This window comes from Sycon ciliatum, chromosome 8, assembly GCF_964019385.1.
Source record: "Sycon ciliatum chromosome 8, ocSycCili1.1, whole genome shotgun sequence".
NCBI lineage: Eukaryota > Metazoa > Porifera > Calcarea > Leucosolenida > Sycettidae > Sycon > Sycon ciliatum.
In genome coordinates this window covers 18,474,227-18,490,896 of record NC_088650.1, presented here as the reverse complement: position 1 = coordinate 18,490,896, position 16,670 = coordinate 18,474,227, and the positions used below count along the sequence as shown (strand labels likewise).

The window sequence follows — 16,670 nt, the reverse complement described above, 5'->3', positions numbered from 1 at the left end:
TAGGTAATACGTCGTAACAGAGAGTGACGTCAGAGAGCCTATATCCGCTTTGAAATGTTTCAACACAGCAGACGTACATTGTACAGTACATGACACCGGTGCGTGTAGCTGGCTGTAGTGATCCTTGGCCGGGTCGTTGTTGAGTGTTTGAGCTACACTAAACCCTTCTGTCATGAACATGACATTGTAGACACTCATATGCATACCTGCCAAGTATCCAGATTTTTTCGGGATTATCCCGCAATTTTGGATGAACTCCCGCGATCCCGAAATTCTTGTAGATTGTCCCGAAATTCACCGTACAGGAAACAAGCTTGATATTGTACTTGCTTGGAGCACTTCGAATGACTTGTCACAGGCCAGTAATTGTCCTTATTGATCCCGGACCGCCATAGCCTGCAGTACCAGTGGATCGCCAAGTGCTCCTTCCATGAGCAGTCTCTGAAAAACATCCGTTTTTGAGTCTTGAACATGTGTATTAAAGTGTGATCCGGTGATCACCATCAATCATCAGTATCGAAATGTTGGTGCCATCAAAAGTTGAAAAAGGATTTTTTTTGGTAAAAATATGACATATCCCGAAAAACCAAGGCAAGTCCCGGGATTTTGCCGTTGCGATCCAGAAAAAGCACTCTCAGTACTTGGCAGGTATGGACTCTACTAGTAATAATATTATGGCAACAATGTCATGTTCATGTATATGTTCACTCAACAATGACGTCATGTTCATGATACTTGACAGTAGGGTTTACTATTAGGGAGGTTCCGGAGTACGATTTTCCGTGCCAAAATCCGTGGAGGCTCTACGGATTTTTTACAGTCGATGCGCCAGATTTGAAAAATCACGTCGGAACACAGAGTTCTATTTTTCAGATGCACCCTTTTTGGGCACTTTTCTCAAGGCATTCTCAACATACGATCGTTTTCATGTATGTACGTGCTGGCCAGTCTCACGCTTTCTCGGAGTTATTCGTCACACTCGAGGATTCAGTAGTCGCCTTTCACCTTTTTCTGTTATGAGTTCTTCAAGAACGACGAAATTCTGTAGTTTGGTGTCGCTACACGTCGGTTTGTCTCTTTTCCTTTTTTCGTCGAAATTTCGTCGCCCGACCTATAATTTCGTGCCACCGAATTAACCAGGCATTTCGCTGCTTCTATGCTGGACGTATCGAAAGAGTAAGTCTTTGTGACATTGGAGCGGAAGTTATGTTCTGGCCGAAAAAAGGGCATGCCTCTGGTGACGTGATTTCTAACTAGTGTTTTTACGTATATTTTCCATGCATGTGTGCACAGATGTCAGCGGCACAACTGGCACAAGCATACATACTTGACGACCATGTGGCCCAGAATGAAGCATTTGCTCCAAAGTGCCATCTGACAAGCGATTTACACATGACTCAATGCTGTCAGATTGGCAAAATTGGCAAAAGCTACACACATGCACATCCATCACGTCAGGCCAATGCATTTATTGCAAGTGCGTCAAAGCACTACGACGCCAAGTATGCACAGCAGCGAAAGAAAATAAGCCACCAGTCAGCCAAAGCACATGCAGTGTACATGATTGCAGCGGAGCGGCATCCGTACACTGTCCTGCAGACAAACTGCGCGTGCACAGTCTGAAAGAACAGTGCGAACCGCTTCTGTGCCCAACCCATTACCAGCAGTGTGTGGGCCATGCAACATGTGCTTGGTGTAAGTCGAGACTCACACCAGAACACAGGTGGAAGTCACCAAACTTTCAGCTTGCAGAGCATGTGTTGCGTAGCATGCACCACGTCAGGATTTCAGACGAGAGTCGATTTTGTAGACGCTGCTACCAAAAGCAAATTGACATGCTCCCTGCCGACAATGCACCAAGCACAGACCACCAATTGCGAAGCATCATCTCTCAGTACAGCACGGAAGGTGCCGAGAGTGATTTCCCCAATATTATAGTCATTGCCGCTACAGGACGGGAATTGCTGGACAAGGATGCCATATTGTTGACGACAGTGCACGATTTGTATACAGAGACTTTGCACCCAGCTGCTGACCCCAAGCCAGCGGCATACGTGCTCGGCAAATTGAAGTTGACCCTGGAGCACCACTTGCACGTCATTCCACCTAAGTCGCGGAAGGATGGCACATTGCTGCTACGCAATGGATGTAATGTAATGCTGAGAAGGCACTACATATGATCCTTTCTGCAGAGCGTAAACACAAGATAGAGCAAACACCAACAAAGCTGGAAGACCTCACTCTGCCATGCTCACAGCACAATTGATAGCCAGCAACCGAATAATACATGTACTTCACACATATGGGAACCCATTTACACCAAGTGCTATTATCGGACAATGCCATTATGCTCCTAGCACGCGGCACAAGAAAATTATAGAGCTTCGCCAGCATTGCCTTGATTTTGTCGTAATGTGATGGTGTGTGCGTGTGTGTGTGGTGTGTGTGTGTGTGTATGTGTGAACATGGGAACCCATTTACACCAAGTGCTATTATCGGGCAATGCCATTATGCTCCTAGCACGCGGCACAAGAAAATTATAGAGCTTCGCCGGCATTGCCTTGATTTTGTCGTAATGTGATGGTGTGTGCGGGTGTGCGTGTGGTGTGTGTGTGGTGGTGTGTGTGGTGGTGTGTGTGGGTGGTGTGTGTATGTGTGTGTGTGTGTGTGTGTGTGTGTGTGTGTGTGTGTGTGTGTGTGTGTGTGTGTGTGTGTGTGTGTGTGTGTGTGTGTGTGTGTGTGTGTGTGTGTGTGTGTGTGTGTGTGTGTGTGTGTGTGTGTGTGTGTACATTACATATTGCCCTATCAAAAATATATAAATAAACTCGGATGGTGAGCCAATGTAATCATGGATAAAAAGAATAAGGACAAAATGTTACGAGTTATGACTAACTGTCCACCATGTACCAATGTCGCTAGATCATATACAGTCGGCGAGCGCGACAAAAAGGCACAAACTGCCAGGGAATACTAAGACATACAACGACCAAATAATATTCAAGTTAATTTCGAAATGTCTATAATTTCGTGCCGTCGGATTAACCAAGCATGCAACGAAAGGAAAGGTATACACGCTTAGACATATATTATTAGGCAATTATCTGCACCAACCTGCATTCCGGCCGAAGCATCATTTCGGGTGTGGTGGGTCGGCATTCCAACATATCTCCACACACCAGGAAAATCGTGAAGCGAGAATTCCCTCGTCTGCAACTGGCAAAGTCTTCACTTGACACTCAAGTTGAAATTTCTAGATACCTAGCTAATAGGAGCAGACTTCAGGACATTTGTCGCACTCGGGAATCGTCAGTTCGATCCGTACAGGGTTGGTTAGACACAAGAAATATAGCAAATTTCATTGACTGACATCTTCATCTTTACCAACACAGTTCACCACATAAACTTTCGCGCGAAAAAAATAAAAAGACCCACTCAGCTGGCTTGGCGCATCGACTGTTTATACGTCGTTTTCGAGCAGTGAAAAGTTCCGGGGTACGGAACTTATGTGTTTGCCGTCATTGCCTAGGCTACGATCGCAAACACGTCACATTCCCGCGCTATGCCTTTTTATTTTGAAAATTTGTACCGAAATCAAAACTTCCCGCGAAAAATCGATGTTTCTCGTACCAAATTTGTACGCGAAAAATCTTTCTGCACCCGATGACGCAAAATCTCCATACGAAGCATGGTTCGTATGAAAGCCAGTCCACACGGATTCTCGTGCCGAAAAATCGTATGGAGCACGCCTGGAAAAAAATCCGTAGCGCCCATACGGATTTTGGCACGGAAAATCGTACCCCGGAACCTCTCTATTAGCAAGAGTCTTGCTATTAGTGTATGTACCAGTATGAAGTCTGGTGATCCCATGCAACATCAGCAATGACTATGCCGTGATGAAAACCAGACGGGCGGGTGGAGCGAGTAGGACTGAAATAACTGTCTAGCCAAGATCAATAATTTAATACAGGCTCAGATGCAGCACCTAAAGCAGTGGGAGGTGAGTAGATCATCAGACCAATGTAATCACCAACAACGTGATCAAAGTCCAAGGACTGAAAACCCGGAGTGCGCAAACCGGAGTTATGCACTCTTGGCTGAATCCATGTTGGCCATGATTCCATCCCGGCCTCTCAGCCTCTGTTTCTCACTCAGGATCTTCGATCATCCCACCATATGCCTGCCTCTTATCTTCCGATCAATATACCGTTGTACAAGTCTGCTTACTACACGTAGCATTAATTTATACCAGGTAGGGGCGTAGGCAGGGGGGGGGGGGTGCTTTGGGTGCTAAAGCACCCCCCCCCCAAAGGTAAGTTCGATCTTGTTTCGCAGCTTTTTTTATTATTATTTTTTATTTTACAAGAAGTCGGAGGCGGATAATACTTTAATAACGAAGGTACGTGTTGTTGTTGTTGTTGTTGTTTATTTATTTTACATCGCAAGGCAAACGGGCAGTTCTGCCCAATATTATGGAAGCGATGACAACCAGTAAGAAGAGTCAGAAATGAAGAGAAAAATAAATGAAAATAAAAATACGAAAATGGAAGTAGCAATCAGGGGAGGCAGGGTCAAGACGAGCAGAAAAAAATGGATCTCAACCCCCCGTGTTGGGTCGTAAGTATCCACGCAAACACACATCCAGTCAAAATAAGGCACTTGTCAAAGTATCCGAACGTTTTCGGTCCCTTCTCATCAAGGATTATACAGGGAATGGCTCAAGTTGGAAAGACTAGAACTTATATAGCGTAAAGATATGAGATAACAACACTCGTGACAAGGTGGAAAATTATCAAGTTCAGCACGACACAAAACTCGAAGGAAATAATAATAGTGACAAGAACATAGTGAGCAAATTAAGTTACATTGTTAACACCTCGACGAGGAGTAACACCAAACAATTGTAGCGACAACACATTTTCTTTCTGTACGCAAAGTTCAGGATCTAACTTACGGATATACAAAGCTTCTAACACAGCCAGATGCAACGCACATCTACCACGTGACAATATTGAGAACACATTATCACTGTACAACTCACGACAATTGGTACGGGCTGACAGATGTTGCTTGATGGACGAAGTGCGATTCTTAGCTCCGTTGGGTGTTGTCTCCTCCAATGTCCCGTCATCTCGCCTCTTCGCGGCATCACCACTATCCGTCTCTTTGCTTTTCCGCGACCTTCCACGTTTTCTGACACTAGCCGTTGTGTGCGCGATGCCCAGTGTCCTTTCAGCTACGTCTCCTCCATTGCGGATTTCTATTGATCTTCTTACTCCAACTTGTCCGGTATTGAGGTTCGTTTTCGCGGTCTACCACGTTTTCGAATATTGACTGTTGTTGTCACTTCCGTTGTCGTTGTACGTGCGTCCTCACCAGCCCGTATTTTTACTTGGCTTCGCGTAACCCTTCCCGACGCAGACAGATCCTTTGTCAATTTCGGTGGTTTACGTGTCGGTCTTTCACCATCTTTCACGCTGTTCTCAGCTGGACCCTGCCCTACACACGCGGAGGAGGACGGGCATGCAGTCACATCTTCACAGGAAGAGGAAGATCCACCGATGGACTGGACAGCACATTTTGGAGGACGACCACGGCGAGGACGACACTCACGCGCATCATCATCAAGCATCAATTTTTTATTTTTTTTATTTTAATTTTATTTATGGATTCCCCAAAGGCCGAGGCCTAAGTCGAGGGGGTCTGGTTCGAGAGGGACCATAATACGCGGACCGCTGATCACATGTGCAACTCTGCACATCGCATACTGTAGCCATCCCTGTTCAGACCAGGGAGTAGATCTACTGAGTACTACTACTCAGTAAACAGTGCCTACCACTAGTGCTACTAGTAGGCATTGTACTCACAGACTCAGTTCAGACCTACATGTACATGTACAATGTACATGTAAGCAAGAGTGCATATCCCCCATTATTGGGGTTATGTACTCTTGATGTAATTTAAGTCATGTTCCTAATTGAAAACGTTTCTTCAGAATTCCCAAACTCCATTGCAGTGTATTTCTTGCACTTGAAAATACCGCCATTCCGGCAACAGGCTCTCAGCTGCACCAAATAGACGTTGCCCATATATCGCCCATTGGGCGAAATATTGGCAAAGTTATTTATTTATCTATTTGGTGCAGCTGACTCGAGCTGAGAGCCTGTTGCCGGAATGGCGGTATTTTCAAGTTCCTAATTGAAGTTGATTATTTTGTCATGATGATTGGCCATTTTGCAATGAAACTTCTAGTCAAGGGCAACTGAACTCCGCTTCGTAGATCTACCTGTCGTTCTGCAGTATCACGTCAGACATCAGCAGACTTAGCACATGATTGTGTATCGCACTCTACATGTTTTGTTAGAAGCAAAGAATCACACACGCACGCCATGGGTAGAAGTAGCAACACGGTCCATGGAAAACACCCGGCAGACATAGCAGTTCGTTCTGGCTATGTTTTGTATAATGATTATGTAGTTCTGGCTGTTGAGTGGTGGCGTTGGAGGTTGTGGAAAGGCAAGGACGTGTGTGTTGCAAGTGTGGGCACATCAGCAGAAGAGAGAAACTTTGAAAGCAACGTTGAAGTGCAGTTTGCAGTGTTTGTGGGACATACATCGCAGCAGGACGATGGTTGAAGGATTGGCATCTCCTCGTCAACACCACGAAAATCATCGTCCTTTCCTTCCAACCCCAACACATCATCCACATCACGCTCCACTCGACCCGGCTGCAGCAGGTCCACCAACATAGGCACCTTGGTGTTACACTCCAAGACGATATGCGATGCGATGTTTCTGATATCTCGAACGTGTCCCCGGTTAATTTCCATCTAGCTGTTTCTGGCTAGTAGTAGTACCAGTTCTATCACACTTATCAATCGTCCTTATTGGCGTCACGCCATCGTGGAGTGTGATAATTTTGGAGAAAGCAGCATCAAGGACTTAGCTCACCATTAGTTGGAAGCAGGGAGTAGTAAAATACCATTATCACTCCCTTAGTATTGACTCCCATTAATTTTCGCTATACCTAAGCAGTCAAATATTCCTGCATATTTCACTCCTTAGGGCTATATTGACTGCTTATATTTGACTCCTTAGGCGTTGCGCAGTTGAACGGTGCCTAGTGCAGCATTGTCACGGCATGAGTAGGTGGTGGTGCAACGGTTGTGCAATCATACAACCGTGATTCATGAGGTTATCGTTCTGGAATTTTGAAATACGGACTGTTTGTCGTGATAAATCTAATATTGACTTCGTACTTGGTCAGTATAGGAAATAAAACCTCGTAAAAGACCTCGGCTTCGCCTCGGTCTTTTACTCGGCTTTTATTTCCTATATTGACCTCTCTACACAGTCAATATTAATATTAGATACTTATTCAGTTATTGTCACTCCCTGGTTTAAAGTTTGCCAATCGCTGATTGATCTTCAGCTTCAAATGTGGGGCTAACTTTGCTCCCCCCCCCCGCCCGCCGTTTTGTGGATCAAATATTGAAATAATAAGCATGAAAGGACCAACATACGAATGTACATTCATGTACCTAGTCCTTTGTGTGGGGAAAGTCGTGCCCCCCCCCCCCCTTGGCCTTGATCAATATCCTGGCTACGCCCGCGCCACCGCTGCCAGGGAGTCGTCAAATACTTTGACGACTAGACTCCCTGCATAATACTACATGTAGTACATGTACTAAGAACGGAAAAAATACTGGTTTACTTCGAAGTACAATGCCTGTGACAACAGCTGTATTGATCAAGTCTGAGAAAATGCTGAACAGTATGATCTGTCCGTTCTTATCTGGTTACTGTACTCAGGATACGACTGTGACAACGCCAGGCATGGCTTGGCGGTTAGAGCATCGCTGATCCGGACTTCACGCTTTCAGCAAGGGCCCTGCCCCTGGTTCGAGGCCTGGTGATGACAGCCATTATTTTCCTGTGTTATCCACGCCTGCGCCGGTAGAGTTTCAGAAGGCTGAATCTGAGTTAGTTCTTTGAATGAACACTCGACTCACGGACCAGACTCCAGAGCACGCAGCAACTTGGTCCATGGGCATGGCCATGGGTGGTGTTCGTCACTTTGTGGCGGAGTGTTCGGTTTCACAGCATGTTATCGTTAGTGTGGTGGATCCCCTACAAACTTGTAGTCGATCTACATCATCATGGGCGTGAAAGTCAATTTTAAACTTCACAGAATCTGAGGCGTCGATCGATCGTCACCGTTCACTGTTGTTGCCGTTGGACCTGTTCGTAAATCATTGGTAACTTGTTGCTGGGGGGTGCTTCTGCAGTTCTTATTTCCTGCACTGTACTTGCGCATATCCATTTGCGTACTGTATCTCACAAAATCGCCACAGATATCAGACGTTTGGAAGGTACTCTGCAATGGAGCGAGCGCAACCCGAGGTTGAAAACGACGAGGAAAAGTTTACACGCTGCCAATACGACTACCTAGATTCAACCTGCTTGAAATTCTACCTAGAGGATGCCGTTCGCAGTATGGCAGTCGATGGGACAATGCGAAAAATGCGCGGCGGTACCAGTGAGGAGAAGACAACTCGCTTCAGCACACGGCTGGCAGCGTACTTTGAATCGCTTCTTGCAGGAAGGCACGTGCTAGGACGTCGGTTTGTGTTTATCATGGCCACGCAGAGGAACCGACTATCCTTCATCCACCTGGTCAGCATGATGGTGAATGATGTACTCAGGGAAAAGCAAGGAAAGGAAATGGGGGCTGCGTCGTGTCTCTGGAGAGATTTGTTCGGACTTGTACAACTTGTGTGCGCCGACTTTCCTGTCTCCGTGATCCACGCAGCGTGTGACCTTGGAGAGTTTTATCAAGCGTGCACAGCGGCTGCTTTGAGTGGCTCAGATATTGCTCAGAGTACTGATCAGGAGAGCACAAGCCTGTCCGATTCCAGACAAGCGGTGCCACCGCCGTCCACTGCCACGGTGCTGAGTCTGTTTGAGTTCTACGTTCGCTATGCTGAGTTTGTGCTGGCGTGTGGCCGTGTAAGTGTGCAGCTGCTCAGGGAGAGCGCTCTGAATAAACTGATGACTTCTACGGAAACACTAGACTTGGCTCAGGCTACTGAGGTGGAGATAACAGACAGAACGCACGACGGCGCACAGCAAGCCGAGCAGCACGGTCGCATTGTGTGTCATGCCTGGTTGGATGGTATACACAAGCACGTGTACGGTCACGATGATGGACAGAAGGCACACCGCAATCAGTCCGAGCTCGCACAGCAAGGCAATCCCGAGCAGCACGCACAGCGAGGGCGATGCATCGAACGCTGGAAGCTACCCAGTGAGTCAGCTGTAAAGCGTGCTCTTGACCCTGGTTTAGGCAAGGACTGCGTCCTGCCAGAACTGTTTATACGCATTGCACAGTGTGCTGAACTTGCCAACAAACTACCCAAACCAATCACCGTAGCAACGAGAAGTAAAGATGGCCAGGATACAACATGAATTCAGACTTTTTCAGCAATGTAGTGTGAGTAATAATTATGCCCATACTACTGAGCCGGTGCATGGCAACTGAACACGATTGAAACTCTGTACAAAGTACATGCGGTGACAGTCCACCACGCATCCTACAAGACGTTTCCTGTACTTCTGAATACTTTGCATTTGCGTTTCTCAGTTCGGACGCAGGCGCTACTTGTGGGGCATTGCTGAAGATAATAATTATGCATCCTTTAGAGAAATGAACTTCGACGGATGTGGGGGAGAGAAGAGAGCATGGTGAATTGGTGAAATCTGGGAGAGAAAGTCACCTGGTCACTCTGCACGCTGCAGTGGGTGCTCCAGTCCAGTGCTCCAGTCCATATGCTATTGCGGCCGCGGGACTATCTTGTGCTAGGTGGGTAGCCCCTGGCGGATAATGCCAGTAGAAAAAGTGTCAGGTATTGGCACTTCTTCTGGGTTGTTCCATGCGTGTTTGGTATGTGGATAAGGAAATGGAGCAGAATTCAAGGAAGTGCCTGCCGTACGGTTTGTATGGTTCTGCCAATTTCACTGCCTTTCGAGCAGACTCCGCGAAATATTCTCCTCCGCCAAGGACTACAGGCGGGAGTGGGAGGGAGGAGTGGAGATTGAGACGATTTGAATGTGGATGTACCGATGATGCCAGGTTTGGCTCTATAGTATAGGCAATGTCATGACATACACATACACGTATAGGTGTGGCCTTTGTTGCGGTGACCATCAACTTGGTCCACGCAGTTTACGAAGAGCACCTCCGCACAACGTTACGTGCATGCCCATGCACATACATGGTAACGCGACAATGCACACGTACATGCACATGTACACACATGGTAAAGCAACTAGCTTATGTACACACAATCATGGCAAAGATAACATTTATGCACGTGTCCGGTCAATCATACAGTACATGTACTGGTAGCGGACTGCTACTGTAGTAGCAGCCTCCAGTCTAATCCTGGCTCCGGATTCCCCGCATAACCAGGCATGCTTGTCTTCTTATCTCGTCTAAATTAGGATAGTGGTACGTACAATGTACAATGAACATGTACTACCATAGTGTGCTTCAGTCTTCTCAGTCCTCAACTTGCTCAAGGCTACATGTACATGTACAGTCATGTATATCCTTTGACTGGCTCTTGCCAGTCAAAGGATATACATGACTGTACACTTACCAAAGATGAAAGCAAAAATTAAAATTTCACCAGTTGTAGTCTTCGGGGTGCTGAGTCGAATGGTCTTGGTCCGAGAAAGCTGAGACGCTCCCTTCCTACTTGAATTCCAATCGAACTCGCGCACTTCCACCGAAACTGGGTGACTGCGCCCTACTAGATGGGGATTTGTATGCAAAATGTCACTAAAAGCGCCATTTCGTTCTTATAAAAGTACGGATGACCGCGATTGGCCCATATGTTGTAGTCTTTTGGAAGCTGAGTCGACTGGTTTTGGTCCGAAAAGGCTGCGATGCAGCGTTCCTCCTTTATTCCCAATCGAACATGGTTGAACAAGCGCAATTGCCGCTTGAATGGTGTGAGTGCATTTCTGGTATAACGAACTTCGGCTAAAAAAAGAACTAATATTCTCCTGCACAATGGTGTTCGTTATATCAGGAGTCGATTGTGTTATAAGCGGGTGTTCCTAGAGTACGTCACTGTCACGTGTTGCTTACACATCTTTATGTACAGTCATGTCACGTCAGTCATACAATCATGTCATTTCCACAAAATGAATCAAAATAATTGGATTTTTGATTGCGACTAAACAAAGACTATTTCAAGCCGGAGCCTGAGTCCAATCAGATTACATACCGTACCGGCGCTTGATCTCAAATCAAACTACCCAATGACAACGTACGACTATGCAATCGTCGGTGCAGGTCTCATCGGCAGTGCCTGTGCCAAGTATGTCAGCCAGTCCCTGTCCGACGAGAAGTCCGTTTGCTTGATCGGTCCGGATCCTCCCAGCGCTGCAGAACGCCAGGCTGGGTCCACCCGGATAGCGTTCGGAGCGGACGACGACGAGGGTGATGTCTGAATTCCAATTTTTTTTTTTTTCTATTTTTTCTTTCTTTTCCTTTCCTTTCCACTTATCCCGTTATCGGCCCTCTTAAGAGTTGTGTGTATCACTGTTGAGGCATCCGATGGTAAATAAAATAAATACTACTACTACTAGGGCAGGATCGTCACCTGCGATACCATATCAGACCCGCTAGGAGCCGCGCTAGCTCGCAAGACCATAGCACGCTTCGGGCAGATTCAAGCCAGCACTGGAGTACAGTTTTTCTCCGAGGTACGTACATTTACCAGCATGGGTTTCTTCAACAGACCCTGTGGGCCGTGTGGCATATTGCTATGCCTAGCCGCCGGACGCTTCGATAATACAATCAGTCATGTAATCTTTTTGATAAACTCTTCCGGTTCAAGCATGGAACAGTTCGCGGGGTTAAGTTACCGGTTGTCTGTTCAAAACTAAACTTCTAAAATGTTTTTGTGTTTTTATTAGCCTCTTCCCGTCCCGCATTATGATATTCTGCGACATTTTCCGATCTCAATCCGGCTTCAGCACAGTGACTGCGCTGGAGTTTTGTGCATTCAAGAACACTTTTTTAAACGGTGCTGTGGAATTACGAAGAAGTTGTGTGTAATATTACCAAGAGTACATGATCTCGCAGAAAGTGCAGAAGCTCCCAGGTATAGCTTATAGCTTATACACAACTGCTATCATAATCATTGTAACCAGGTTCGTGCCTCGGCTAGGTTTGGACTTCAGCTAGGAATAGATCAGTTCCACTGTACCTACCGTAGTTTCCGGAGTAAAATCCACACCCAGATGCTTGGTCACGATATACAGACATCTAACTAGTAGTCGTACCCTGTTTATCACCGGTGCACCGTTAATTTGACCACTGTAGTATAAGCTGCACCGACTTGTTTGGATGAACTACTGGTGTTTTTTTTTTAACTTTAAAGTGCGGCTTACTACAAGTACACTCCGGAAAGTATGGTACAGTACGCAGGACTGTCGGAAGCAGTTTTTGATTGGTCCGGTAGTATCATGGCCTTTCAAACTTTGTGTATGATATGGCGGGTACACATGCCCTCTACAATAGGAAACGGTTGATGGCCAAAAACGGTTGGTCCGGTACTATGAATAACCTGACCAGCCGGACAGGTTCCAGCGGGCCTGGTACATGTAGCTATGCTGATCTATAGGATCCTAAGTCATACAGTCTGTGTGTGTGTGTGTGTGTCTGTGTGTGTGTGTGGTGTGTGTGTGGTGTGTGTTGCCGGTGTGTCTGTGTGTGTTGCCGGTGTGTCTGTGTGTGTTGCCGGTGTGTGTGTGTGTGTGTGTGTGTGTGTGTGTGTGTGTGTTGCCGGTGTGTGTGTGTGTGTGTGCGTGCGTGTGTGCAACGTGTCCGATGTTCTTCGGTCACTGGCTAGGTTGGCTGTATGACTGTTGTTGGCTCGCCGGATCAATCCAAAGCCGTGCGAGAGTATGTCGATACGCTGCTCGCCTCGTCATATTGCCGAGCAACGCCGGTACGGCCAATCAGTGGTCGGTTTCCCTTCCTGGCCGGCATTCCCGACGTCTGCTGTGGCGTGCTGGCGAGTACAAATGCTGGTCATGTAAGTCCACGCAAACTGGTGCTGGCACAGTTGATGTTGGCCCGCCGTCACGGCTGCAAAGTGATCCGTGACGTCGTGATGTCGGTACGCGATCACGGCGATCATTACCGGGTGTTGTTGCAGAGTGGGACAGCAGTGCTGGCTCGACGTGTGCTGCTGGCCACTGGTGTGTCAAGCGTATGGCCATCCCTGCTGCCACAGCAGCTGCGCCTGCTCGCAGTGCCGCAGACCCAGACTACACTATTGGCGGAGGTGAGCGAGGAGTGTGCACGCTCGGTCCTGCACGCAATGCCGGGCATGTGGGTGCGGGACTTCTGGCACAACGGCGGCATGGACAACACAAAACTGTCGCCGTCGCTGGCGTACATATTGCCAGCAATTCGGTATCCGGACGGAAGATGGTATTTGAAGATTGGCCACGGCAAGCTCCACGACAATCCAATACCACCGGAGCCACAGACCATAGCTGAGTGGTACCGTTCCCACGACACGGCCGTTGGCGATCACCTGCATGATATCCTGCGTTCTATCATGCCATCGCTGCTGCCAATCTCCCTCAGGCTCGATTCGTGCGCCACGCTCACCACACCAACTTATCTACCCTACATCGACGTGCTACCGGGCACCCAGCGGCCAGGAACTCTGTACGTCGCGACGGGCGGCAATGGCGGCGCAGCAAAGTCCTGCGACGAGATTGGAAGGCTCGCAGCGGGCCTGCTGGTCAAAGGAGCCTGGCTGTCCGATCTGCCAAGAGAGCGGTTTCGTGCCCGTTTCATTGGTGCAGACAAATTCCCACCCAGTTCACGTCTATAGTTGCCCCTCAACCCGATGAACATTTTACTAAATTATTGGACAAACCTTTTTTAGAGTGACATGTACACCTTGAATATCTTAGGAATACTTGAAATTATACTGGTATATGCACCGAGCAATTGGAATCTCGTGTCTTGACTGCGTGAAGACTAAACGACCTATACCTACGATCATAATTATGCCAAAGTGTTCTACTTTTTAGCATCTCAAACTCCCCAGCAACACAGTATTCGTACAGAGAATACTAGTACTAGTATGGTTCATTACACAAAGGCACACAATGAAAACCTTGGGCAAATTCTGTTGTGACTCAGAGTTTCATGGCTGAACCAATCATCAGACAACGATCGTATGTTTCATCAGTACAAGTAATAATAATTAAGTAGGTCTGGTAGTTTCAGAAATCGTATACGACGGTCAGCTTATGCAATAAACTGGATTGAGAGTTATTATCCTAGGAACCACACATAACAATAGTGGGATATTGCCCTCAATTTCTACAGGTATGATAACCCCCCCCCCCCCCCCACTCCCGCACACTGCAGGTCATTGTACTGGTACAAGTCTGATGAGGACTGGTGTGTACGCATCCTCTCCTGCACGTAGAGGACATTCTCTTTCTCACACTCTCTCTCTCTCTGTGTGTGTGTGTGTGTGTGTCTCTCTCTCTCTTTCACAAACACATGTGCACACGCACACACATGCCCCCCCCCCCTCCACACACACACACACACACAGTAGTTAGCTATGTGAGGGTTTTGTCTCATGTGCATGTACAGGTACATGAAAATGGGGTACTAATAGTACCCCATTTTTGCGTTGAAAATTATTTTTGGCCCGGTTTTTTTGCGGATGAAAAAAATGTTGGTTTGGGTCTTAGGACCCCATTTTTATGGGTCCCGACCTTTTTTTTTAGTGAAAATTATTTTTGGCCCCTTCATTTTGCGTATAAAAATAATGTTGCGACTGTTATTTTGTACTCCTTTTTTTTTCATGTCATTACAAAGAATAATGGAACGAACAGTGAATATCGCAATGGAGTGGAGGAGAAAGGTAGTACAATTCAGTTCTTGTTGTCCTGATTTCATCAAGCTGGTATTGGATGAGAGACCACAAAGTTTACTCTTCGATTACGTGTGAGGATTGATTCACCCATGATCTCTTCCGTGACACGCAGTACGAGGTGGAGTTGTCGGACGCTCTGATGTGCACCAATGGTTCCACCCAGTCAGCAATGGAACTGTCAGTCGACGACCTCCTTTGCACCGCCATCGTGTCAACAGTCGACTCGGGTAATTTGGAGATGAATCCATCGTCGCCGATGTCGATCGTACCAACTCGCACACGAATCCGCGTTACTCTTGTTGCAACGGCACGGAGTTGAACGGCCTTGGTACTACGTCGTACACGCACACGATCAACTCGAGAGACTTCATTCTCGTTCACCTCCTTGACAAGTTGCATTACGTCGCTGGAATCCAAATAGGTTGCATCAGCGAAGAGGTCGATGATGTGTTGAGAGCACGGTTCGTCACGCATGTCACTAAGCTTGTAGAATGAGTGTCTACCATCAGTCCACCTTCGCAGTATGACACCATCATCGGTCTCACTAATAGTTCCGTAGTCCTCCACACCACCGATGACGATTTTAGGAAGGTGCTGTTTCCTATTCTTCACATTCAAGATCAGACTGGTGACCCTGCAGATAATATACTCAGCAGCAGTGAGTGGTGACATATCGAATCTTCTGGGATGTGCTATCATCGGGTCAAGATCCCTGGTTGTCTTGCTAGCACTGAGGCGACGGATTGAGAACTCTTCATTATCGCATGAAAATAAATACCATTTCTCTGCTCTGCACGTCTCAGAAAATGTCCACGCCATTTTAGCTTCTTCACACTGCAAGAAGGAGTCGATAATGAAACTGCAGGTTGAGACTACTTCACCTCGAGGTCAAAGGTCACGCCGCGATGACCTTTGTAAACAAGGCTACGTCTAGACGTCTCAAACAAGACCAAGGGGTCACGCCACGGGGAGGTGGCGACCTTGGAGAACACGATGTGTTTCGAAAGCGGAAAGACGCCCCCCTCCCCGGTCATGGTGAGTCTTTTTTGTTCGGGTTTGGAATCTTTCGACTATGATATCAGATTGAGATGTGAATGCCTTTCTTCTATTGAAAGGTCGATGAGACGGAGGATTTTTCTAGCTTTCTGCTCATATAATTCTTACTCTCATAGTACTTGATTTTCTCATATTTTCAGGGGTGGAAATACGTAAGGCACACGGACCATGGATGCGCACATCATGGAGTGTGCATTGACGTCACAGTGGATTGTAGGATGCATCATGTACCACACAAACACACACACACACATGCACATAGTATACATACACTGTGCAATGACATCACAGCGAACTACACGATCGGTGGATGCTATACATATAAGTGTCATGTGTGCGTCCAGAGCACGATGAAAACATCTGGGTTCCACGTTGATGCAGATGATTGGAGCAACAGCAAGACGTACCTTCATCACTTGCTCGTCAGTGTCGAGGGAGACTGCCCCGGGGTAGATGAATACATCTTGTTCCACATCCAGTTCAAACGAGCTGGTCGGGACTAGCTTGTTTTCACCGTTGATGTACACCCGACATTGACCGTCGGACGAACGTGATGTATAGAAGTTGGTTTTGATCTTCTCCACACGTCCGCTTCGAAGAGTGTCACGGAGCGATGGACAAGTCTTGA

The 16,670-nt window shown here is 47.1% G+C and overlaps 2 protein-coding genes and 1 long non-coding RNA gene across 3 annotated transcripts; 2 read left to right on the top strand and 1 right to left on the bottom strand.

The window, feature by feature from the left end:
* Positions 1-1,342: 1,342 nt before the first annotated feature.
* LOC135823995 (uncharacterized) lies at positions 1,343-3,451 on the bottom strand. Its single transcript, XR_010554809.1, has 2 exons — positions 3,112-3,451; positions 1,343-2,186 (listed from the first exon to the last, which is right to left on the bottom strand). It is a non-coding gene; the product is annotated as an uncharacterized LOC135823995 (long non-coding RNA).
* A 4,495-nt stretch (positions 3,452-7,946) lies between these two features.
* Positions 7,947-9,703, top strand: LOC135823224 (uncharacterized). The gene has a single exon (XM_065336070.1). It carries the CDS (start codon positions 8,379-8,381, stop codon positions 9,462-9,464), a length of 1,086 nt encoding a protein of 361 aa, XP_065192142.1. The 5' UTR covers positions 7,947-8,378; the 3' UTR covers positions 9,465-9,703.
* Positions 9,704-11,262: 1,559 nt separating this feature from the next.
* LOC135823994 (uncharacterized) lies at positions 11,263-14,046 on the top strand. The gene is made up of 3 exons (XM_065336887.1): positions 11,263-11,506; positions 11,657-11,771; positions 12,923-14,046. Exons 1-3 carry the CDS (start codon positions 11,325-11,327, stop codon positions 13,919-13,921), a joined length of 1,296 nt encoding a protein of 431 aa, XP_065192959.1. The 5' UTR covers positions 11,263-11,324; the 3' UTR covers positions 13,922-14,046.
* The last annotated feature ends 2,624 nt before the right edge of the window (positions 14,047-16,670 follow it).

What these genes read in the sequence shown, in the direction of transcription:
- LOC135823224 (XM_065336070.1), top strand. Translation starts at nt 8,379, where the DNA reads ATGGAGCGAGCGCAACCCGAGGTTGAAAACGACGAGGAAAAGTTTACA.
- LOC135823994 (XM_065336887.1), top strand. Translation starts at nt 11,325, where the DNA reads ATGACAACGTACGACTATGCAATCGTCGGTGCAGGTCTCATCGGCAGT. An exon ending in GGAGCGGACGACGACGAGGG is followed by an intron (nt 11,507 to 11,656) that starts TGATGTCTGAAT and finishes CTACTACTAGGG; the next exon opens with CAGGATCGTCACCTGCGATA. An exon ending in GAGTACAGTTTTTCTCCGAG is followed by an intron (nt 11,772 to 12,922) that starts GTACGTACATTT and finishes GTCACTGGCTAG; the next exon opens with GTTGGCTGTATGACTGTTGT.